The sequence below is a fragment of the Engystomops pustulosus genome, chromosome 9 (assembly GCF_040894005.1).
Source record: "Engystomops pustulosus chromosome 9, aEngPut4.maternal, whole genome shotgun sequence".
Classification (NCBI taxonomy): Eukaryota; Metazoa; Chordata; class Amphibia; order Anura; family Leptodactylidae; genus Engystomops; species Engystomops pustulosus.
In genome coordinates this window covers 110,519,443-110,544,241 of record NC_092419.1, presented here as the reverse complement: position 1 = coordinate 110,544,241, position 24,799 = coordinate 110,519,443, and the positions used below count along the sequence as shown (strand labels likewise).

General features: G+C 46.9%; 1 protein-coding gene across 1 annotated transcript; it reads right to left on the bottom strand.

Annotated features, from left to right (window-relative positions):
* Positions 1-1,099: 1,099 nt before the first annotated feature.
* QRFP (pyroglutamylated RFamide peptide) lies at positions 1,100-23,463 on the bottom strand. The gene is made up of 2 exons (XM_072124231.1): positions 23,441-23,463; positions 1,100-1,986 (listed from the first exon to the last, which is right to left on the bottom strand). The coding sequence occupies exon 2, from the start codon at positions 1,984-1,986 to the stop codon at positions 1,579-1,581; it is 408 nt and encodes a 135-aa protein (XP_071980332.1). The 5' UTR covers positions 23,441-23,463; the 3' UTR covers positions 1,100-1,578.
* Positions 23,464-24,799: the final 1,336 nt, after the last annotated feature.

Genomic DNA, 24,799 nt, shown 5'->3' with positions numbered 1-24,799 from the left:
AGTACTACTACTCCTATCCTGTATATATGGGCACAGCACAGTACTACTGCTCCTATCCTGTATATATGGGCACAGCACAGTACTATTACTCCTATCCTGTATATATGGGTACAGCACAGTACTACTACTCCTATCCTGTATATATGGGTGCAGCACGGTGTGTATGAAGGTCCTGCCCGCTGTACCTTCCGGTGTGTATGAAGGTCCTGCCCGCTGTACCTTCCGGTGTGTATGAAGGTCCTGCCCGCTGTACCTTCCGGTGTGTATGAAGGTCCTGCCCGCTGCACCCTCCGGTGTGTATGAAGGTCCTGCCCGCTGTACCCTCCGGTGTGTATGAAGGTCCTGCACGCTGCACCCTCCGGTGTGTATGAAGGTCCTGCCCGCTGCACCCTCTGGTGTGTATGAAGGTCCTGCCCGCTGCACCCTCCGGTGTGTATGAAGGTCCTGCCCGCTGCACCCTCCGGTGTGTATGAAGGTCCTGCCCGCTGCACCCTCCGGTGTGTATGAAGGTCCTGCCCGCTGTACCTTCCGGTGTGTATGAAGGTCCTGCCCGCTGTACCTTCCGGTGTGTATGAAGGTCCTGCCCGCTGTACCCTCCGGTGTGTATGAAGGTCCTGCCCGCTGCACCCTCTGGTGTGTATGAAGGTCCTGCCCGCTGCACCCTCCGGTGTGTATGAAGGTCCTGCCCGCTGCACCCTCCGGTGTGTATGAAGGTCCTGCCCGCTGCACCCTCCGGTGTGTATGAAGGTCCTGCCCGCTGCACCCTCCGGTGTGTATGAAGGTCCTGCCCGCTGCCCCCTCTGGTGTGTATGAAGGTCCTGCCCGCTGCCCCCTCTGGTGTGTATGAAGGTCCTGCCCGCTGCCCCCTCTGGTGTGTATGAAGGTCCTGCCCGCTGCACCCTCTGGTGTGTATGAAGGTCCTGCCCGCTGCACCCTCCGGTGTGTATGAAGGTCCTGCCCGCTGCACCCTCCAGTGTGTGTATGAAGGTCCTGCCCGCTGCACCCTCCGGTGTGTATGAAGGTCCTGCCCGCTGCCCCCTCCGGTGTGTATGAAGGTCCTGCCCGCTCGCCCCCACATAACGCTCAGGCGAGTCGCTGCTGCTGTCACGTGATACAAGATTTTATTGGTAGAAGATACAAAAGAAATTCTCATATAAAATCCGAGATCGGATGAAACGTTGGAGTAAAAGGGATTCTCCGGTTCCCGGCCATAAAATCCTCCCATGATGCATCACTCCCAGATCACATGACACCCGGTATTCGTTATGTGGTGGTGACATTAGTGGGTGGAGCCTGAGCGGATTTTATGCGTTGTTGGCTGGAGTTTCCCTTTAATATCCGCCGTGTCCTCAAATTACAAACTTCCCCTTTAAGGTTTCAGTCCGTGTAGTGGAGCGTCCGGGGAGCGCGGTGTTCGCCCTCTCGTGATTGTTACAGCAGGAGTTTTCCATTGTTTGCCGTTGGATTGTTCCGGTGTTTGCGGAGATGTTGAGGTTGCATGACGGCGCAGATGTTTGCGGATCCTGGCGTCTCGGAGGGATGAGCTCGTCAGGTCTCCTCCGGGAGCCGCGGCTCCTTCTATCGCCGTCCAAATCGGAAGCTGAAGCCGCCTTTCTTGCGGTTGTATCCGTTCAGTTCCTCGGCCAGGGACCCCAGGGCGGTGGCGCTGCGCGTTTCCAGGTCAGGATCCGATTTTTCCACCTCGTTCCCTTCCTCCCTCCTCCCGAAGCGGAAGCGGAATCCGGCCCTCTCCTTCCCGAAGCCCTGCAGCTCCTTGGCCACGCTGAAGAGGGACGCCGGGTCCGTGGATTTCTTATCTCTGGGGCCCACGAGTTGTAGGAGGGGCCCGGGGACGTCCTCATCCGGGAGGAGCTGCCAGAGGCGGAGCCTATCCCAGGGGGCCCGATCCTCCAGGGGCTCCTGCAGACCAGAACCGGAGCCCAAGACTAGGAAGAGCAGGAGGGACACACTGAGCGCGGCCTGCATCTACGAGACAAGACACAGACGTATCACACCTGAGCGGATTAGATACATGGCTCAGCAGACAGTATCACACAGGATAGAATTAGATACACAGCTCAGCAGACAGTATCACACAGGAGAGGATTAGATACACAGCTCAGCAGACTGTATCACACAGGAAAGGATTAGATACACAGCTCAGCAGACTGTATCACACAGGAGAGGATTAGATACACAGCTCAGCAGACTGTATCACACAGGAGAGGATTAGATACACAGTGCAGCAGACAGTATCACACAGGGTAGGATTAGATACACAGCTCAGCAGACAGTATCACACAGGGTAGGATTAGATACACAGCTCAGCAGACAGTATCACACAGGATGGGATTAGATACACAGCTCAGCAGGCAGTATCACACAGGGTAGGATTAGATACACAGCTCAGCAGGCAGTATCACACAGGGTAGGATTAGATACACAGCTCAGCAGACAGTATCACACAGGGTAGGATTAGATACACAGCTCAGCAGACAGTATCACACAGGAGAGGATTAGATACACAGCTCAGCAGACTGTATCACACAGGAGAGGATTAGCTACACAGCTCAGCAGGCTGTATCACACAGGATAGGATTAGATACACAGCTCAGCAGACAGTATCACACAGGATGGGATTAGATACACAGCTCAGCAGACAGTATCACACAGTATAGGATTAGATACACAGCTCAGCAGACTGTATCACACTGGATAGGATTAGATACACAGCTCAGCAGACTGTATCACACAGGAAAGGATTAGATACACAGCTCAGCAGACTGTATCACACAGGAGAGGATTAGTTACACAGCTCAGCAGACTGTATCACACAGGAGAGGATTAGATACACAGCTCAGCAGACTGTATCACACAGGGTAGGATTAGATACACAGCTCAGCAGACTGTATCACACAGGAGAGGATTAGATACACAGCTCAGCAGACTGTATCACACAGGGTAGGATTAGATACACAGCTCAGCAGCCAGTATCACACAGGATAGGATTAGATACACTGCTCAGCAGACTGTATCACACAGGGTAGGATTAGATACACAGCTCAGCAGACAGTATCACACAGGAGAGGATTAGATACACAGCTCAGCAGGCTGTATCACACAGGAGAGGATTAGATACACAGCTCAGCAGACAGTATCACACAGGACAGGATTAGATACACAGCTCAGCAGACTGTATCACACAGGACAGGATTAGATACACAGCTCAGCAGACTGTATCACACAGGACAGGATTAGATACACAGCTCAGCAGACTATCACACAGGAGAGGATTAGATACACAGCTCAGCAGACAGTATCACACAGGACAGGATTAGATACACTGCTCAGCAGACTGTATCACACAGGATAGGATTAGATACACTGCTCAGCAGACAGTATCACACAGGATAGGATTAGATACACAGCTCAGCAGGCAGTATCACACAGGAGAGGATTAGATACACAGCTCAGCAGTCAGTATCACACAGGATAGGATTAGATACACAGCTCAGCAGACAGTATCACACAGGATAGGATTAGATACACAGCTCAGCAGACTGTATCACACAGGATAGGATTAGATACACGGCTCAGCAGTCAGTATCACACAGGATAGGATTAGATACACAGCTCAGCAGATAGTATCACACAGGATGGGATTAGATACACAGCTCAGTAGACAGTATCACACAGGATAGGATTAGATACACAGCTCAGCAGTCAGTATCACACAGGATAGGATTAGATACACAGCTCAGCAGTCTGTATCACACAGGATAGGATTAGATACACAGCTCAGCAGTCAGTATCACACAGGATAGGATTAGATACACAGCTCAGCAGTCAGTATCACACAGGATAGGATTAGATACACAGCTCAGCAGTCAGTATCACACAGGATAGGATTAGATACACAGCTCAGCATACAGTATCACACAGGACAGGAATAGATACACAGCTCAGCAGACTGTATCACACAGGATAGGATTAGATACACAGCTCAGCAGGCAGTATCACACAGGGTAGGATTAGATACACAGCTCAGCAGACAGTATCACACAGGACAGGAATAGATACACAGCTCAGCAGACTGTATCACACAGGATAGGATTAGATACACAGCTCAGCAGGCAGTATCACACAGGGTAGGATTAGATACACAGCTCAGCAGACAGTATCACACAGGATAGGATTAGATACACAGCTCAGGAGACAGTATCACACATAGGATTAGATACACAGCTCAGCATACAGTATCACACAGGATGGGATTAGATACGCAGCTCAGCAGACTGTATCACACAGGAGAGGATTAGATACACAGCTCAGCAGACTGTATCACACAGGGTAGGATTAGATACACAGCTCATCAGACAGTATCACACAGGGTAGGATTAGATACACAGCTCAGCAGACAGTATCACACAGGAGAGGATTAGATACACAGCTCAGCAGACTGTATCACACAGGAGAGGATTAGATACACAGCTCAGCAGGCTGTATCACACAGGAGAGGATTAGATACACAGCTCAGCAGACAGTATCACACAGGAGAGGATTAGATACACAGCTCAGCAGGCTGTATCACACAGGAGAGGATTAGATACACAGCTCAGCAGTCAGTATCACACAGGATAGGATTAGATACACAGCTCAGCAGACTGTATCACACAGGATAGGATTAGATACACAGCTCAGCAGACAGTATAACACAGGAGAGGATTAGATACACAGCTCAGCAGTCAGTATCACACAGGATAGGATTAGATACACAGCTCAGCAGTCAGTATCACACAGGATAGGATTAGATACACAGCTCAGCAGACTGTATCACACAGGATAGGATTAGATACACAGCTCAGCAGGCAGTATCACACAGGATAGGATTAGATACACAGCTCAGCAGACAGTATCACACAGGATAGGATTAGATACACAGCTCAGCAGGCAGTATCACACAGGATAGGATTAGATACACAGCTCAGCAGACAGTATCCCACAGGATAGGATTAGATACACTGCTCAGCAGATATTATCACACGGGATAGGATTAGATACACAGCTCAGCAGACAGTATCACAGGTGACTGGATTAGATACACAGCTCAGCAGACAGTATCACACAGGATAGGATTAGATACACAGCTCAGCAGGCAGTATCACACAGGATAGGATTAGATACACAGCTCAGCAGACAGTATCACACAGGATAGGATTAGATACACAGCTCAGCAGACAGTATCACACAGGATGGGATTAGATACACAGCTCAGCAGACTGTATCACACTGGATAGGATTAGATACACAGCTCAGCAGACAGTATCACACAGGATGGGATTAGATACACAGCTCAGCAGACAGTATCACACAGTATAGGATTAGATACACAGCTCAGCAGACTGTATCACACTGGATAGGATTAGATACACTGCTCAGCAGGCAGTATCACACAGGATAGGATTAGATACACAGCTCAGCAGACAGTATCACACAGGATAGGATTAGATACACAGCTCAGCAGACAGTATCACACAGTATAGGATTAGATACACAGCTCAGCAGACAGTATCACACAGGATAGGATTAGATACACGGTGCAGCAGACAGTATCACACAGGATGGGATTAGATACACGGTGCAGCAGTCAGTATCACACAGGATGGGATTAGATACACGGTGCAGCAGTCAGTATCACACAGGATGGGATTAGATACACGGTGCAGCAGTCAGTATCACACAGGATGGGATTAGATACACGGTGCAGCAGTCAGTATCACACAGGATGGGATTAGATACACGGTGCAGCAGTCAGTATCACACAAGGGTTTGTTCTCCGTCCCATCCGGAGTTGCAGTCACTAGTTGGCCGGAGCAGAATTGCGCTTGCAGCTCTGGAGGTGACGTCTGCGGTCGCTGTGAGATTTTGGGTGTTATTGGGATTTGCTCTAAATGTCTCGTCTGGTGATGGGTTCAGGATCTATTACTGTCTGATAGGGCCACCCCCCAACCCCCCCCCCATGCTACATCCCAGGATTTGGGCCCCTGCAGCCCTCAGTATCGGGGTCCTTGCAGCCCTCGGTATCGGGGCCCCTGCAGCCCTTGGTATCGGGGTCCCTGCAGCCCTCAGTATCGGGGTCCCTGCAGCCCTCAGTATCGGGGTCCTGCAGCCCTCTGTATCGGGGTCCCTGCAGCCCTCTGTATCGGGGTCCCTGCAGCCCTCAGTATCGGGGTCCTGCAGCCCTCTGTATCGGGGTCCCTGCAGCCCTCTGTATCGGGGTCCTTGCAGCCCTCAGTATCGGGGTCCCTGCAGCCCTCGGTATCGGGGTCCCTGCAGCCCTCGGTATCGGGGTCCCTGCAGCCCTCTGTATCGGGGTCCCTGCAGCCCTCTGTATCGGGGTCCTGCAGCCCTCTGTATCGGGGTCCTTGCAGCCCTCTGTATCGGGGTCCCCGCAGCCCTCTGTATCGGGGTCCTGCAGCCCTCTGTATCGGGGTCCCTGCAGCCCTCTGTATCGGGGTCCTGCAGCCCTCTGTATCGGGGTCCCTGCAGCCCTCTGTATCGGGGTCCTGCAGCCCTCTGTATCGGGGTCCCTGCAGCCCTCTGTATCGGGGTCCCTGCAGCCCTCTGTATCGGGGTCCTGCAGCCCTCTGTATCGGGGTCCTTGCAGCCCTCTGTATCGGGGTCCCCGCAGCCCTCTGTATCGGGGTCCTGCAGCCCTCTGTATCGGGGTCCCTGCAGCCCTCTGTATCGGGGTCCTGCGGCTTTAATAGGAATTTGTAATAGACTCAAAAACATGAAGATGTGAGAGGAGCGGAGCTTCAGCTGTGAGCAGTTACAGTGGCCCTCAGGGCCCCTCAATCCTCCGCAGCTTCAGGGCGACACCTCAAAGAGCCGTCACTGATGCATGATGGGAATTGTAATGTTCTCTACACACACCGCAAGCCCCCGAGGCCTCCGACTTCATACGAAAGAACATCTCACTCCTGAAAATCTTCTCCCAGAATGATCTGCTTCAGGCCAGAGCCGTCTCATCGGGATTGTACTCTAGTCACATCCAGAGCTGCCAGACACAACATCTGAGCAGCACCTTAAAGGGGTCCTCGCACCCCCCGACCTTCTCTATTCCTCGCTATCAGCAGCTCCAGCACCTAAACTGCTACTTAGGCTCCATAAAGTCAGCTGATTGGTCCCGGCCTGGAGAGGACAGCCTGACCACGCCCCCTTGACCGATTTGGCTTACGATACATTTGGGGCTACAGAAGAACCGAATCAGAATCTGTGGAGCGACACCTGGAAGGATCCTAGAGGTCAGAGGTCGTCTTTCACCAGAAGCTCGCAGGATTTTGAATGCAGGTTTGGATGTGACTGGAGAATAGGATCAATCCAGGAGAAGTGGCTGCTGTGGACTGATGACCTGGGGTCGCCTCCTAACGCGTCGCCCTACGAGGACGGTGATGATTCGGGATCGGATGATTATTCGCCGCGCTCATCCCCGCAGGACGCGGCCTCATATCTGGGACTGCGGATAGCGATACATTGTGTCAGCACAAAGCGCTACATATAATGGACAGGGAGGAGGAGCTATTACAGGGGCATCATCGATCCGGGTGATAACGTTCTATACGCCCCTTATCAGGATCTCTGCTTGCTGTCACTGAATCAGTTATTCCACCCTCTGCCCCTCTCATTACACCCCATGAATCGGGAGAAGTGTCTTCTACACAGTGCCAACAGCGTCTGTCCCCCTTATGAAGAGCCCGTGGCTGCACAGTCGGGGGTCCGGTACACGGGGGGAGCTGTAGAACGGCGCCCCCTCTGCCCATCCAGGAGTAATACATCAGGTTATTGCAGATGGTGCTGCTGCCTGAGGCACGAGGCTCAACTCACCTCTTGGCTGGTGCTCCCCTGCCCCATAACCAACAGCGCCCCCCCCCCCTGACCATGGTCAGTGCTGGTATTGCAGCTCAGCTCGTTACAGATGAATGGGGCTTAGCTGCAATACCTCACACCACCAGCGCTCAGCAGAGGAGCTGTTCTGGGTAGAAAGCAGCCATGTTTTTTAACTTCTGGACAATCCCTTTAAGCTGGTGAGGATTTGTTGGGCTCCACCTTTCTGAGAACCCGCAGCCTCGACTCTTGGATCTTATACCGCGGCCGCGCTGTGAGGTCACGTTTCTATTTCTTTTCAAGGATCTCTCATTCTTATCTGCTATTAGGAGGAGGTCCAATTTCTCCAGGGGTCGGAGTGACTTGTGCACTGCCTTAAAGGGATCAGGGATCAGTCTGGGGAGGATTCAGGAAGGGGCGGGGCTGTGACAACCATCAAGCTTAGGGGGGTGGACAAAAAGGGGACGGGAATATGACAACCACCAAGCTTCAAGGGAGGACAGGAAGGGGCGGGCCTGTGACAACCACCAAGCTTCAAGGGAGGACAGGAAGGGGCGGGCCTGTGACAACCACCAAGCTTCAAGGGAGGACAGGAAGGGGCGGGCCTTTGACTACCATCAAGCTTCAAGGGAGGACAGGAAGGGGCGGTCCTGTGACAACCACCAAGCTTCAAGGGAGGACAGGAAGGGGCAGGCCTTTGACTACCATCAAGCTTCAAGGGAGGACAGGAAGGGGCGGGCCTGTGACATCCATTAAGCTTCAAGGGAGGATAGGAAGGGGCGGGTCTGTGACAACCACCATCAAGTTTAAGGGTGAATTGTCAGCCGGGATGTGTCCAGGTCATATAAGGGATATTGAAAGGTCAGAGGTTGGAGTTACCCTTTAAGCTTCTCTCTTCTTCCTCTTCTATCTCGTTAGTATAAAGTTCGGAGCTGTAATAAACCTCTGATAGATCAGAGGCGCAGGGTTCACTTCATTAGGATATTGATTTCAGATAGAAGAACAGAGAAACTATAATCCCCAGAAGAGACAGAGCCGCAATATTACATTTACATTATCATATTAATTAGTGGTGGAGGGGGAGGGGCTACAGAACCCAATCACCCGCCCCCTGGAGAGAATCATTGTAATCCACTCATATGTTATACTAAACTATAATATTCAATACAATGAGCCCCATCTAATCTAAAAGGGCTGAGGAGTATGTAGTGATCTCACCCTAGTGGTGGGGTATAATCTGTATGTAGTGATCTCCCCCTAGTGGTGGTGTATAATCTGTATGTAGTGATCTCCCCCTAGTGGTGGTGTATAATGTGTATGTAGTAATCTCCCCCTAGTGGTGGTGTATAATCTGTATGTAGTGTTCTCCTCCTAGTGGTGGTGTATAATGTATATGTAGTGATCTCCTCCTAGTGGTGGTGTATAATCTGTATGTAGTGAGCTCCCCCTAGTGGTGGTGTATAATCTGTATGTAGTGATCTCCCCCTAGTGGTGGTGTATAATGTGTATGTAGTGACCTCCCCCTAGTGGTGGTGTATAATCTGTATGTAGTGATCTCCCCCTAGTGGTGGTGTATAATGTGTATGTAGTGATCTCCCCCTAGTGGTGGTGTATAATCTGTATGTAGTGATCTCCCCCTAGTGGTGGTGTATAATCTGTATGTAGTGATCTCCTCCTAGTGGTGGTGTATAATGTGTATGTAGTGATCTCCCCCTAGTGATGGTGTATAATGTGTATGTAGTGATCTCCCCCTAGTGGTGGTGTATAATCTGTATGTAGTGAGCTCCTCCTAGTGGTGGTGTATAATCTGTATGCAGTGATCTCCTCCTAGTGGTGGTGTATAATCTGTATGTAGTGATCTCCCCCTAGTGGTGGTGTATAATGTGTATGTAGTGAGCTCCCCCTAGTGGTGGTGTATAATGTGTATGTAGTGATCTCCTCCTAGTGGTGTATAATGTGTATGTAGTGATCTCCTCCTAGTGGTGGTGTATAATCTGTATGTAGTGATCTCCCCCTAGTGGTGGTGTATAATGTGTATGTAGTGAGCTCCTTCTAGTGGTGGTGTATAATGTGTATGTAGTGATCTCCCCCTAGTGGTGGTGTATAATCTGTATGTAGTGATCTCCTCCTAGTGGTGGTGTATAATGTGTATGTAGTGATCTCCCCCTAGTGGTGGTGTATAATCTGTATGTAGTGATCTCCTCCTAGTGGTGGTGTATAATGTGTATGTAGTGAGCTCCCCCTAGTGGTGATGTATAATCTGTATGTAGTGATCTCCCCCTAGTGGTGGTGTATAATCTGTATGTAGTGATCTCCTCCTAGTGGTGGTGTATAATGTGTATGTAGTGATCTCCCCCTAGTGGTGGTGTATAATGTGTATGTAGTGATCTCCCCCTAGTGGTGGTGTATAATGTGTATGTAGTGAGCTCCCCCTGGTGGTGGTGTATAATGTGTATGTAGTGATCCCCCCCTAGTGGTGGTGTATAATCTGTATGTAGTGATCTCCCCCTAGTGGTGGTGTATAATATGTATGTAGTGATCTCCCCCTAGTGGTGGTGTATAATCTGTATGTAGTGATCTCCCCCTAGTGGTGGTGTATAATGTGTATGTAGTGATCTCCCCCTAGTGGTGGTGTATGATCTGTATGTAGTGATCTCCCCCTAGTGGTGGTGTATAATGTGTATGTAGTGATCTCCCCCTAGTGGTGATGTATAATGTGTATGTAGTGATCTCCTCCTAGTGGTGATGTATAATCTGTATGTAGTGATCTCCTCCTAGTGGTGGTGTATAATCTGTATGTAGTGATCTCCTCCTAGTGGTGATGTATAATCTGTATGTAGTGATCTCCTCCTAGTGGTGGTGTATAATCTGTATGTAGTGAGCTCCCCCTAGTGGTGGTGTATAATCTGTATGTAGTGATCTCCTCCTAGTGGTGATGTATAATCTGTATGTAGTGAGCTCCCCCTAGTGGTGGTGTATAATGTGTATGTAGTGATCTCCCCCTAGTGGTGGTGTATAATCTGTATGTAGTGATCTCCCCCTAGTGGTGGTGTATAATGTGTATGTAGTGATCTCCTCCTAGGGTTGGTGTATAATATGTATGTAGTGAGCTCCCCCTAGTGGTGGTGTATAATCTGTATGTAGTGATCTCCCCCTAGTGGTGGTGTATGATCTGTATGTATTGATCTCCCCCTAGTGGTGGTGTATAATGTGTATGTAGTGATCTCCCCCTAGTGGTGGTGTATAATCTGTATGTAGTGATCTCCCCCTAGTGCTGGTGTATGATCTGTATGTAGTGATCTCCCCCTAGTGGTGGTGTATAATGTGTATGTAGTGAGCTCCCCCTGGTGGTGGTGTATAATGTGTATGTAGTGATCCCCCCTAGTGGTGGTGTATAATCTGTATGTAGTGATCTCCCCCTAGTGGTGGTGTATAATATGTATGTAGTGATCTCCCCCTAGTGGTGGTGTATAATCTGTATGTAGTGATCTCCCCCTAGTGGTGGTGTATAATATGTATGTAGTGATCTCCCCCTAGTGGTGGTGTATGATCTCTATGTAGTGATCTCCCCCTAGTGGTGGTGTATAATGTGTATGTAGTGATCTCCCCCTAGTGGTGGTGTATAATATGTATGTAGTGATCTCCCCCTAGTGGTGGTGTATGATCTGTATGTAGTGATCTCCCCCTAGTGGTGGTGTATAATGTGTATGTAGTGATCTCCTCCTAGTGGTGGTGTATAATCTGTATGTAGTGATCTCCCCCTAGTGGTGGTGTATAATGTGTATGTAGTGAGCTCCCCCTAGTGGTGGTGTATAATGTGTATGTAGTGATCTCCCCCTAGTGGTGGTGTATGATCTGTATGTAGTGATCTCCCCCTAGTGGTGGTGTATAATGTGTATGTAGTGATCTCCCCCTAGTGGTGGTGTATAATCTGTATGTAGTGATCTCCCCCTAGTGGTGGTGTATAATGTGTATGTAGTGATCCCCCCCTAGTGGTGGTGTATAATCTGTATGTAGTGATCTCCCCCTAGTGGTGGTGTATAATGTGTATGTAGTGATCTCCTCCTAGTGGTGGTGTATAATCTGTATGTAGTGATCTCCCCCTAGTGGTGGTGTATAATCTGTATGTAGTGATCTCCCCCTAGTGGTGGTGTATAATGTGTATGTAATGAGCTCCTCCTAGTGGTGGTGTATAATGTGTATGTAGTGATCTCCCCCTAGTGGTGGTGTATAATCTGTATGTAGTGATCTCCCCCTAGTGGTGGTGTATAATCTGTATGTAATGAGCTCCTCCTAGTGGTGGTGTATAATGTGTATGTAGTGATCTCCCCCTAGTGGTGGTGTATAATCTGTATGTAGTGATCTCCCCCTAGTGGTGGTGTATAATCTGTATGTAGTGAGCTCCCCCTAGTGGTGGTGTATAATCTGTATGTAGTGATCTCCCCCTAGTGGTGGTGTATAATGTGTATGTAGTGATCTCCCCCTAGTGGTGGTGTATAATGTGTATGTAGTGATCTCCCCCTAGTGGTGGTGTATAATCTGTATGTAGTGATCTCCCCCTAGTGGTGGTGTATAATGTGTATGTAGTGAGCTCCCCCTGGTGGTGGTGTATAATGTGTATGTAGTGATCCCCCCCTAGTGGTGGTGTATAATGTGTATGTAGTGATCTCCCCCTAGTGGTGGTGTATAATCTGTATGTAGTGATCTCCCCCTAGTGGTGGTGTATATTGTGTATGTAGTGAGCTCCCCCTAGTGGTGGTGTATGATCTGTATGTAGAGAGCTCCCCCTAGTGGTGGTGTATAATCTGTATGTAGTGATCTCCCCCTAGTGGTGGTGTATAATCTGTATGTAGTGATCTCCCCCTAGTGGTGGTGTATAATGTGTATGTAGTGATCTCCTCCTAGTGGTGGTGTATAATGTGTATGTAGTGATCTCCTCCTAGTGGTGGTGTATAATGTGTATGTAGTGATCTCCTCCTAGTGGTGGTGTATAATGTGTATGTAGTGATCCCCCCCTAGTGGTGGTGTATAATCTGTATGTAGTGATCTCCTCCTAGTGGTGGTGTATAATGTGTATGTAGTGCTCTCCTCCTAGTGGTGGTGTATAATGTGTATGTAGTGATCCCCCCCTAGTGGTGGTGTATAATGTGTATGTAGTGATCTCCTCCTAGTGGTGGTGTATAATGTGTATGTAGTGATCTCCCCCTAGTGGTGGTGTATAATGTGTATGTAGTGATCTCCCCCTAGTGGTGGTGTATAATGTGTATGTAGTGATCTCCTCCTAGTGGTGGTGTATAATGTGTATGTAGTGATCTCCTCCTAGTGGTGGTGTATAATCTGTATGTAGTGATCTCCTCCTAGTGGTGGTGTATAATGTGTATGTAGTGATCTCCCCCTAGTGGTGGTGTATAATGTGTATGTAGTGATCTCCTCCTAGTGGTGGTGTATAATGTGTATGTAGTGATCTCCTCCTAGTGGTGGTGTATAATCTGTATGTAGTGATCTTCCCCTAGTGGTGGTGTATAATCTGTATGTAGTGATCTCCCCCTAGTGGTGGTGTATAATGTGTATGTAGTGATCTCCCCCTAGTGGTGGTGTATAATGTGTATGTAGTGATCTCCCCTAGTGGTGGTGTATAATGTGTATGTAGTGATCTCCTCCTAGTGGTGGTGTATAATGTGTATGTAGTGAGCTCCTCCTAGTGGTGGTGTATAATCTGTATGTAGTGATCTCCCCCTAGTGGTGGTGTATAATGTGTATGTAGTGAGCTCCTCCTAGTGGTGGTGTATAATGTGTATGTAGTGATCTCCCCCTAGTGGTGGTGTATAATGTGTATGTAGTGATCTCCCCCTAGTGGTGGTGTATAATGTGTATGTAGTGATCTCCCCCTAGTGGTGGTGTATAATGTGTATGTAGTGATCTCCCCCTAGTGGTGGTGTATAATGTGTATGTAGTGATCTCCTCCTAGTGGTGGTGTATAATGTGTATGTAGTGATCTCCCCCTAGTGGTGGTGTATAATGTGTATGTAGTGATCTCCTCCTAGTGGTGGTGTATAATGTGTATGTAGTGATCTCCTCCTAGTGGTGGTGTATAATCTGTATGTAGTGAGCTCCCCCTAGTGGTGGTGTATAATATGTATGTAGTGATCTCCCCCTAGTGGTGGTGTATAATGTGTATGTAGGGAGCTCCTCCTAGTGGTGGTGTATAATCTGTATGTAGTGATCTCCTCCTAGTGGTGGTGTATAATGTGTATGTAGTGATCTCCTCCTAGTGGTGGTGTATAATATGTATGTAGTGATCTCCCCTAGTGGTGGTGTATAATATGTATGTAGTGAGCTCCCCCTAGTGGTGGTGTATAATCTGTATGTAGTGATCTCCCCCTAGTGGTGGTGTATAATCTGTATGTAGTGATCTCCCCCTAGTGGTGGTGTATAATGTGTATGTAGTGATCTCCTCCTAGTGGTGGTGTATAATGTGTATGTAGTGATCTCCTCCTAGTGGTGGTGTATAATGTGTATGTAGTGATCTCCCCCTAGTGGTGGTGTATAATGTGTATGTAGTGATCTCCTCCTAGTGGTGGTGTATAATGTGTATGTAGTGATCTCCTCCTAGTGGTGGTGTATAATCTGTATGTAGTGATCTCCTCCTAGTGGTGGTGTATAATGTGTATGTAGTGATCTCCTCCTAGTGGTGGTGTATAATATGTATGTAGTGATCTCCCCTAGTGGTGGTGTATAATATGTATGTAGTGAGCTCCCCCTAGTGGTGGTGTATAATCTGTATGTAGTGATCTCCCCCTAGTGGTGGTGTATAATGTGTATGTAGTGATCTCCTCCTAGTGGTGGTGTATAATGTGTATGTAGTGATCTCCTCCTAGCGGTGGTGTATAATCTGTATGTAGTGATCTCCCCCTAGTGGTGGTGTATAATCTGTATGTAGTGATCTCCTCCTAGTGGTGGTGTATAATCTGTATGTAGTGATCTCCCCCTAGTGGTGGTGTATAATCTGTATGTAGTGATCTCCTCCTAGTGGTGGTGTATAATCTGTATGTAGTGATCTCCTCCTAGTGGTGGTGTATAATCTGTATGTAGTGATCTCCCCCTAGTGGTGGTGTATAATGTGTATGTAGTGAGCTCCCCCTAGTGGTGGTGTATAATGTGTATGTAGTGATCTCCCCCTAGTGGTGGTGTATAATCTGTATGCAGTGAGCTCCTCCTAGTGGTGGTGTATAATCTGTATGTAGTGATCTCCTCCTAGTGGTGGTGTATAATCTGTATGCAGTGAGCTCCTCCTAGTGGTGGTGTATAATCTGTATGTAGTGAGCTCCCCCTAGTGGTGGTGTATAATCTGTATGTAGTGATCTCCCCCTAGTGGTGGTGTATAATGTGTATGTAGTGAGCTCCCCCTAGTGGTGGTGTATAATCTGTATGTAGTGATCTCCTCCTAGTGGTGGTGTATAATCTGTATGTAGTGACCTCCCCCTAGTGGTGGTGTATAATGTGTATGTAGTGAGCTCCCCCTAGTGGTGGTGTATAATCTGTATGTAGTGATCTCCTCCTAGTGGTGGTGTATAATCTGTATGTAGTGACCTCCCCCTAGTGGTGGTGTATAATGTGTATGTAGTGAGCTCCCCCTAGTGGTGGTGTATAATCTGTATGTAGTGATCTCCCCCTAGTGGTGGTGTATAATGTGTATGTAGTGATCTCCCCCTAGTGGTGGTGTATAATCTGTATGTAGTGATCTCCCCCTAGTGGTGATGTATAATGTGTATGTAGTGATCTCCTCCTAGTGGTGGTGTATATTCTGTATGTAGTGAGCTCCCTCTAGTGGTGGTGTATAATCTGTATGTAGTGAGCTCCCCCTAGTGGTGATGTATAATCTGTATGTAGTGAGCTCCCCCTAGTGGTGGTGTATAATCTGTATGTAGTGATCTCCCCCTAGTGGTGGTGTATAATCTGTATGTAGTGAGCCCCCCCTAGTGATGGTGTATAATCTGTATGTAGTGATCTCCTCCTAGTGGTGGTGTATAATCTGTATGTAGTGATCTCCCCCTAGTGGTGGTGTATAATGTGTATGTAGTGATCTCCTCCTAGTGGTGGTGTATAATCTGTATGTAGTGATCTCCTCCTAGTGGTGGTGTATAATGTGTATGTAGTGATCTCCCCCTAGTGGTGGTGTATAATCTGTATGTAGTGATCTCCCCCTAGTGGTGGTGTATAATGTGTATGTAGTGATCTCCCCCTAGTGGTGGTGTATATTCTGTATGTAGTGATCTCCTCCTAGTGGTGGTGTATAATCTGTATGTAGTGATCTCCCCCTAGTGGTGGTGTATAATCTGTATGTAGTGATCTCCTCCTAGTGGTGGTGTATAATGTGTATGTAGTGATCTCCCCCTAGTGGTGGTGTATAATCTGTATGTAGTGATCTCCCCCTAGTGGTGGTGTATAATCTGTATGTAGTGATCTCCCCCTAGTGGTGGTGTATAATCTGTATGTAGTGATCTTCCCCTAGTGGTGGTGTATAATGTGTATGTAGTGAGCTCCCCCTAGTGGTGGTGTATAATGTGTATGTAGTGATCTCCTCCTAGTGGTGGTGTATAATGTGTATGTAGTGATCTCCTCCTAGTGGTGGTGTATATTCTGTATGTAGTGATCTCCTCCTAGTGGTGGTGTATAATGTGTATGTAGTGATCTTCCCCTAGTGGTGATGTATAATGTGTATGTAGTGATCTCCCCCTAGTGGTGGTGTATAATGTGTATGTAGTGATCTCCTCCTAGTGGTGGTGTATAATGTGTATGTAGTGAGCTCCCCCTAGTGGTGGTGTATATTCTGTATGTAGTGAGCTCCCCCTAGTTGTGGTGTATAATCTGTATGTAGTGATCTCCCCCTAGTGGTGGTGTATAATGTGTATGTAGTGATCTCCTCCTAGTTGTGGTGTATAATCTGTATGTAGTGATCTCCCCCTAGTGGTGGTGTATAATGTGTATGTAGTGATCTCCTCCTAGTGGTGGTGTATAATGTGTATGTAGTGAGCTCCCCCTAGTGGTGGTGTATATTCTGTATGTAATGAGCTCCCCCTAGTGGTGGTGTATAATGTGTATGTAGTAATCTCCTCCTAGTGGTGTTGTATAATCTGTATGTAGTGACCTCCCCCTAGTGGTGGTGTATAATGTGTATGTAGTGATCTCCCCCTAGTGGTGGTGTATAATGTGTATGTAGTGATCTCCCCCTAGTGGTGGTGTATAATGTGTATGTAGTGATCTTCTCCTATTGGTGGTGTATAATCTGTATGTAGTGAGCTCCTCCTAGTGGTGGTGTATAATCTGTATGTAGTGAGCTCCTCCTATTGGTGGTGTATAATCTGTATGTAGTGAGCTCCTCCTATTGGTGGTGTATAATCTGTATGTAGTGAGCTCCTCCTATTGGTGGTGTATAATCTGTATGTAGAGAGCTCCCCCTAGTGGTGGTGTATAATGTGTATGTAGTGATCTCCCCCTAGTGGTGATGTATAATCTGTATGTAGTGAGCTCCCCCTAGTGGTGATGTATAATCTGTATGTAGTGATCTCCCCCTAGTGGTGGTGTATAATCTGTATGTAGTGATCTCCTCCTAGTGGTGATGTATAATGTGTATGTAGTGATCTCCCCCTAGTGGTGGTGTATAATCTGTATGTAGTGATCTTCCCCTAGTGGTGGTGTATAATGTGTATGTAGTGATCTCCCCCTAGTGGTGGTGTATAATGTGTATGTAGTGATCTCCTCCTAGTGGTGGTGTATAATCTGTATGTAGTGATCTCCTCCTAGTGGTGGTGTATAATCTGTATGTAGTGATCTTCCCCTAGTGGTGGTGTATAATGTGTATGTAGTGATCTCCCCCTAGTGGTGGTGTATAATCTGTATGTAGTGATCTCCTCCTAGTGGTGGTGTATAATGTGTATGTAGTGATCTCCCCCTAGTGGTGGTGTATAATGTGTATGTAGTGATCTCCTCCTAGTGGTGGTGTATAATGTGTATGTAGTGATCTCCTCCTAGTGGTGGTGTATAATCTGTATGTAGTGATCTCCCCCTAGTGGTGGTATATAATCTGTATGTAGTGATCTCCTCCTAGTGGTGGTGTATAATGTGTATGTAGTGATCTCCCCCTAGTGGTGGTGTATAATGTGTATGTAGTGATCTCCTCCTAGTGGTGGTGTATAATGTGTATGTAGTGATCTCCTCCTAGTGGTGGTGTATAATCTGTATGTAGTGATCTTCCCCTAGTGGTGGTGTATAATCTGTATGTAGTGATCTCCCCCTAGTGGTGGTGTATAATGTGTATGTAGTGATCTCCCCCTAGTGGTGGTGTATAATGTGTATGTAGTGATCTCCCCTAGTGGTGGTGTATAATGTGTATGTAGTGATCTCCTCCTAGTGGTGGTGTATAATGTGTATGTAGTGAGCTCCTCCTAGTGGTGGTGTATAATGTGTATGTAGTGATCTCCCCCTAGTGGTGGTGTATAATGTGTATGTAGTGAGCTCCTCCTAGTGGTGGTGTATAATGTGTATGTAGTGATCTCCCCCTAGTGGTGGTGTATAATTTGTATGTAGTGATCTCCCCCTAGTGGTGGTGTATAAGGTGTATGTAGTGATCTCCCCCTAGTGGTGGTGTATAATGTGTATGTAGTGATCTCCCCCTAGTGGTGGTGTATAATGTGTATGTAGTGATCTCCTCCTAGTGGTGGTGTATAATGTGTATGTAGGGAGCTCCTCCTAGTGGTGGTGTATAATCTGTATGTAGTGATCTCCTCCTAGTGGTGGTGTATAATGTGTATGTAGTGATCTCCTCCTTGTGGTGGTGTATAATATGTATGTAGTGATCTCCCCTAGTGGTGGTGTATAATATGTATGTAGTGAGCTCCCCCTAGTGGTGGTGTATAATCTGTATGTAGTGATCTCCCCCTAGTGGTGGTGTATAATCTGTATGTAGTGATCTCCCCCTAGTGGTGGTGTATAATGTGTATGTAGTGATCTCCTCCTAGTGGTGGTGTATAATGTGTATGTAGTGATCTCCTCCTAGTGGTGGTGTATAATGTGTATGTAGTGATCTCCTCCTAGTGGTGGTGTATAATGTGTATGTAGTGAGCTCCCCCTAGTGGTGGTGTATAATCTGTATGTAGTGATCTCCTCCTAGTGGTGATGTATAATCTGCATGTAGTGATCTCCTCCTAGTGGTGGTGTATAATGTGTATGTAGTGAGCTCCCCCTAGTGGTGGTGTATAATGTGTATATAGTGATCTCCCCCTAGTGGTGGTGTATAATGTGTATGTAGTGATCTCCTCCTAGTGGTGGTGTATAATGTGTATGTAGTGAGCTCCCCCTAGTGGTGGTGTATAATCTGTATGTAGTGATCTCCCCCTAGTGGTGGTGTATAATGTGTATGTAGTGAGCTCCCCCTAGTGGTGGTGTATAATCTGTATGTAGTGATCTCCCCCTAGTGGTGGTGTATAATGTGTATGTAGTGATCTCCTCCTAGTGGTGGTGTATAATGTGTATGTAGTGATCTCCTCCTAGTGGTGGTGTATAATGTGTATGTAGTGATCTCCCCCTAGTGGTGGTGTATAATCTGTATGTAGTGATCTCCCCCTAGTGGTGGTGTATAATGTGTATGTAGTGATCTCCTCCTAGTGGTGGTGTATAATCTGTATGTAGTGATCTCCCCCTAGTGGTGGTGTATAATCTGTATGTAGTGATCTCCTCCTAGTGGTGGTGTATAATCTGTATGTAGTGATCTCCTCCTAGTGGTGGTGTATAATGTGTATGTAGTGATCTCCTCCTAGTGGTGGTGTATAATATGTATGTAGTGATCTCCCCTAGTGGTGGTGTATAATATGTATGTAGTGAGCTCCCCCTAGTGGTGGTGTATAATCTGTATGTAGTGATCTCCCCCTAGTGGTGGTGTATAATCTGTATGTAGTGATCTCCCCCTAGTGGTGGTGTATAATCTGTATGCAGTGATCTCCCCCTAGTGGTGGTGTATAATGTGTATGTAGTGATCTCCTCCTAGTGGTGGTGTATAATGTGTATGTAGTGATCTCCTAGTGGTGGTGTATAATGTGTATGTAGTGAGCTCCCCCTAGTGGTGGTGTATAATCTGTATGTAGTGATCTCCTCCTAGTGGTGATGTATAATCTGCATGTAGTGATCTCCTCCTAGTGGTGGTGTATAATGTGTATGTAGTGAGCTCCCCCTAGTGGTGGTGTATAATGTGTATATAGTGATCTCCCCCTAGTGGTGGTGTATAATGTGTATGTAGTGATCTCCTCCTAGTGGTGGTGTATAATGTGTATGTAGTGATCTCCCCCTAGTGGTGGTGTATAATGTGTATGTAGTGAGCTCCCCCTAGTGGTGGTGTATAATCTGTATGTAGTGATCTCCCCCTAGTGGTGGTGTATAATGTGTATGTAGTGATCTCCCCCTAGTGGTGGTGTATAATGTGTATGTAGTGATCTCCTCCTAGTGGTGGTGTATAATGTGTATGTAGTGATCTCCCCCTAGTGGTGGTGTATAATCTGTATGTAGTGATCTCCCCCTAGTGGTGGTGTATAATGTGTATGTAGTGATCTCCCCCTAGTGGTGGTGTATAATGTATATGTAGTGATCTCCTCCTAGTGGTGGTGTATAATGTGTATGTAGTGATCTCCTCCTAGTGGTGTATAATGTGTATGTAGTGATCTCCTCCTAGTGGTGGTGTATAATGTGTATGTAGTGATCTCCCCCTAGTGGTGGTGTATAATCTGTATGTAGTGATCTCCCCCTAGTGGTGATGTATAATGTGTATGTAGTGATCTCCCTCTAGTGGTGGTATATAATCTGTATGTAGTGATCTCCTCCTAGTGGTGGTGTATGATCTGTATGTAGTGATCACCTCCTAGTGGTGGTGTATAATCTGTATGTAGTGATCTCCTCCTAGTGGTGGTGTATAATCTGTATGTAGTGAGCTCCCCCTAGTGGTGGTGTATAATGTGTATGTAGTGATCTCCCCCTAGTGGTGGTGTATAATCTGTATGTAGTGATCTCCCCCTAGTGGTGGTGTATAATGTGTATGTAGTGATCTCCCCCTAGTGGTGGTGTATAATCTGTATGTAGTGATCTCCTCCTAGTGGTGGTGTATAATGTGTATGTAGTGATCTCCCCCTAGTGGTGGTGTATAATGTGTATGTAGTGATCTCCTCCTAGTGGTGGTGTATAATCTGTATGTAGTGTTCTCCTCCTAGTGGTGGTGTATATTCTGTATGTAGTGATCTCCCCCTAGTGGTGGTGTATAATGTGTATGTAGTGAGCTCCCTCTAGTGGTGGTGTATAATCTGTATGTAGTGATCTCCTCCTAGTGATGGTATATAATCTGTATGCAGTGATCTCCCCCTAGTGGTGGTGTATAATCTGTATGTAGTGATCTCCCCCTAGTGGTGGTGTATAATGTGTATGTAGTGATCTCCCCCTAGTGGTGGTGTATAATGTGTATGTAGTGATCTCCTCCTAGTGGTGGTGTATAATCTGTATGTAGTGATCTCCCCCTAGTGGTGGTGTATAATGTGTATGTAGTGAGCTCCCCCTAGTGGTGGTGTATAATCTGTATGTAGTGATCTCCCCCTAGTGGTGGTTTATAATCTGTATGTAGTGATCTCCCCCTAGTGGTGGTGTATAATCTGTATGTAGTGATCTCCCCCTAGTGGTGGTGTATAATATGTATGTAGTGATCTCCCCCTAGTGGTGGTGTATAATGTGTATGTAGTGAGCTCCCCCTAGTGGTGGTGTATAATGTGTATGTAGTGATCTCCCCCTAGTGGTGGTGTATAATGTGTATGTAGTGATCTCCTCCTAGTGGTGGTGTATAATGTGTATGTAGTGATCTCCTCCTAGTGGTGGTGTATAATGTGTATGTAGTGATCTCCTCCTAGTGGTGGTGTATAATGTGTATGTAGTGATCTCCCCCTAGTGGTGGTGTATAATCTGTATGTAGTGATCTCCCCCTAGTGGTGGTGTATAATCTGTATGTAGTGAGCTCCCCCTAGTGGTGATGTATAATCTGTATGTAGTGATCTCCCCCTAGTGGTGATGTATAATCTGTATGTAGTGATCTCCTCCTAGTGGTGGTGTATAATCTGTATGTAGTGATCTCCCCCTAGTGGTGGTGTATAATGTGTATGTAGTGATCTCCTCCTAGTGGTGGTGTATAATCTGTATGTAGTGAGCTCCTCCTAGTGGTGGTGTATAATCTGTATGTAGTGATCTCCTCCTAGTGGTGGTGTATAATCTGTATGTAGTGATCTCCCCCTAGTGGTGGTGTATAATGTGTATGTAGTGATCTCCCCCTAGTGGTGGTGTATAATCTGTATGTAGTGATCTCCCCCTAGTGGTGGTGTATAATATGTATGTAGTGATCTCCCCCTAGTGGTGGTGTATAATGTGTATGTAGTGATCTCCTCCTATTGTCTGAACTCCTACATTATATCATCTATAGTATTTCACCCCCAACTTTATATCATCTATAGTGTCTGACCCCCTACATTATATCCTCTATAGTGTCTGACCCCCTACATTATATCCTCTATAGTGTCTGACCCCCTACATTATATCCTATATAGTGTCTGACCCCCTACATTATATCCTCTATAGTGTCTGACCCCCTACATTATATCCTCTATAGTGTCTGACCCCCTACATTATATCCTCTATAGTGTCTGACCCCCTACATTATATCCTCTATAGTGTCTGACCCCCTACATTATATCATCTATAGTGTCTGACCCCCTACATTATATCATCTATAGTGTCTGACCCCCTACATTATATCATCTATAGTGTCTGACCCCCTACATTATATCCTCTATAGTGTCTGACCCCCTACATTATATCATCTATAGTGTCTGACCCCCTACATTATATCATCTATAGTGTCTGACCCCCTACATTATATCCTCTATAGTGTCTGACCCCCTACATTATATCCTCTATAGCAGTGATGGCAAACCTTTAAGAGGTCGAGTGCCCAAACTGCAACCCAAAACCTGCATATTTTTTGCAAAGTGCCAACAAAGCAATTCATGCAGTAACTTATTACAATCTTCCTGCTCCGTGCTGGACCACACCTTTAAATGGGCCTGAGGACACCAATACCTGTCAGAAGAAATTTGGATTGCCACTGTAGCTTCCCTTGACCCTGTCCACACCTCCTCTCTCTTCCTGCAGTCTCAGGTATGCCAGGATGCTTCACATTAAAATAATGCTAAGCATGGAAAGTCCTGAAACTGCAGGAGGATCCCTGTCTACCAAACTCTGCCATGGGGCAACAGCCTGAGTGCCCACTGAAAGGGCTCAGAGTGCCACGTCTGGCACCCGTGCCATAGGTTCGCCATCACTGCTCTATAGTGTCTGACCCCCTACATTATATCATCTATAGTGTCTGACCCCCTACATTATATCATCTAAAGTGTCCGGACTGTGCTATGGTTCTGATACAAAGTTACAATAGGCAGAACAATGTAACAAGTGTGAGGGTCCCGGCTGCACTTACCTTGTGCCCGGAGCAGGGATCCTCCAGCGTCTGACTGGTCCCCGCACCCTGATTCCCCCCTATATATAACGGTCCTGACTAATGAGACGTCACACGGCGGAGCCCTAATGGACATTCCTCAGGCTGGGATCCCATTGCCAGGGCTCCTGGTTCCGCTCATCATTAAGTTTGCCGCTTATTAGCTCCATCATCACCGGCCGCCGCAGGAAGGGTCAGAGCCCCCATCATTATAACAGGAGCCTTAACCCCTCGCTCCCTGCATGCCCCCTGCTGAAATACTCTGTGCTGCCCAAATATTATTAGTTATCTGTCACCTTACACAATTTAATAGATGTAATAGTGATGAGGGGGGAATACTGGGACTGCAGCCATGGGCCCCGGGCTCCCTGTATTCCGGCTCCTCCCTGATTATAGGGGAACGTGTGCAGCCGGGAGCTTCCAGCTGTGGCCCAAGAGATGGAGGAGATGCTGCGGTCGGGTCACGTGACTGGTGCTGACCCGGCACCGCTGGACCTGTCATCGCATGTGTCCGTTATGCACCATTTCCTGCATCTCCTGAGAGGAAGAAGGTGTTGTTGGCTACTGTGAGGACATTGTTATTATATTGGCTACTGTGAGGACATTGTTATTATATTGGCTACTGTGAGGACATTGTTATTATATTGGCTACTGTGAGGACATGGTTATCATATTGGCTACTGTGAGGACATTGTTATTATATTGGCTACTGTGAGGACATTGTTATTATATTGGCTATTGTGAGGACATTGTTGTTATATTGGCTACTGTGAGGACATTGTTATTATATTGGCTACTGTGAGGACATTGTTATTATATTGGCTACTGTGAGGACATTGTTATTATATTGGCTACTGTGAGGACATTGTTATTATATTGGCTATTGTGAGGACATTGTTGTTATATTGGCTACTGTGAGGACATTGTTATCATATTGGCTACTGTGAGGACATTGTTATTATATTGGCTATTGTGAGGACATTGTTGTTATATTGGCTACTGTGAGGACATTGTTATCATATTGGCTACTGTGAGGACATGGTTATCATATTGGCTACTGTGAGGCCATTGTTGTTATATTGGCTACTGTGAGGACATTGTTATTATATTGGCTACTGTGAGGACATTGTTATTATATTGGCTACTGTGAGGACATTGTTGTTATATTGGCTACTGTGAGGACATGGTTATCATATTGGCTACTGTGAGGCCATTGTTGTTATATTGGCTACTGTGAGGACATTGTTATTATATTGGCTACTGGTAGGACATTGTTATCATATTGGCTACTGTGAGGCCATTGTTATTATATTGGCTACTGTGAGGACATTGTTATTATAT

Bases quoted from the DNA above. Each gene is read 5' to 3' on its own strand.
- QRFP (XM_072124231.1), bottom strand. From the start codon at position 1,986: ATGCAGGCCGCGCTCAGTGTGTCCCTCCTGCTCTTCCTAGTCTTGGGC.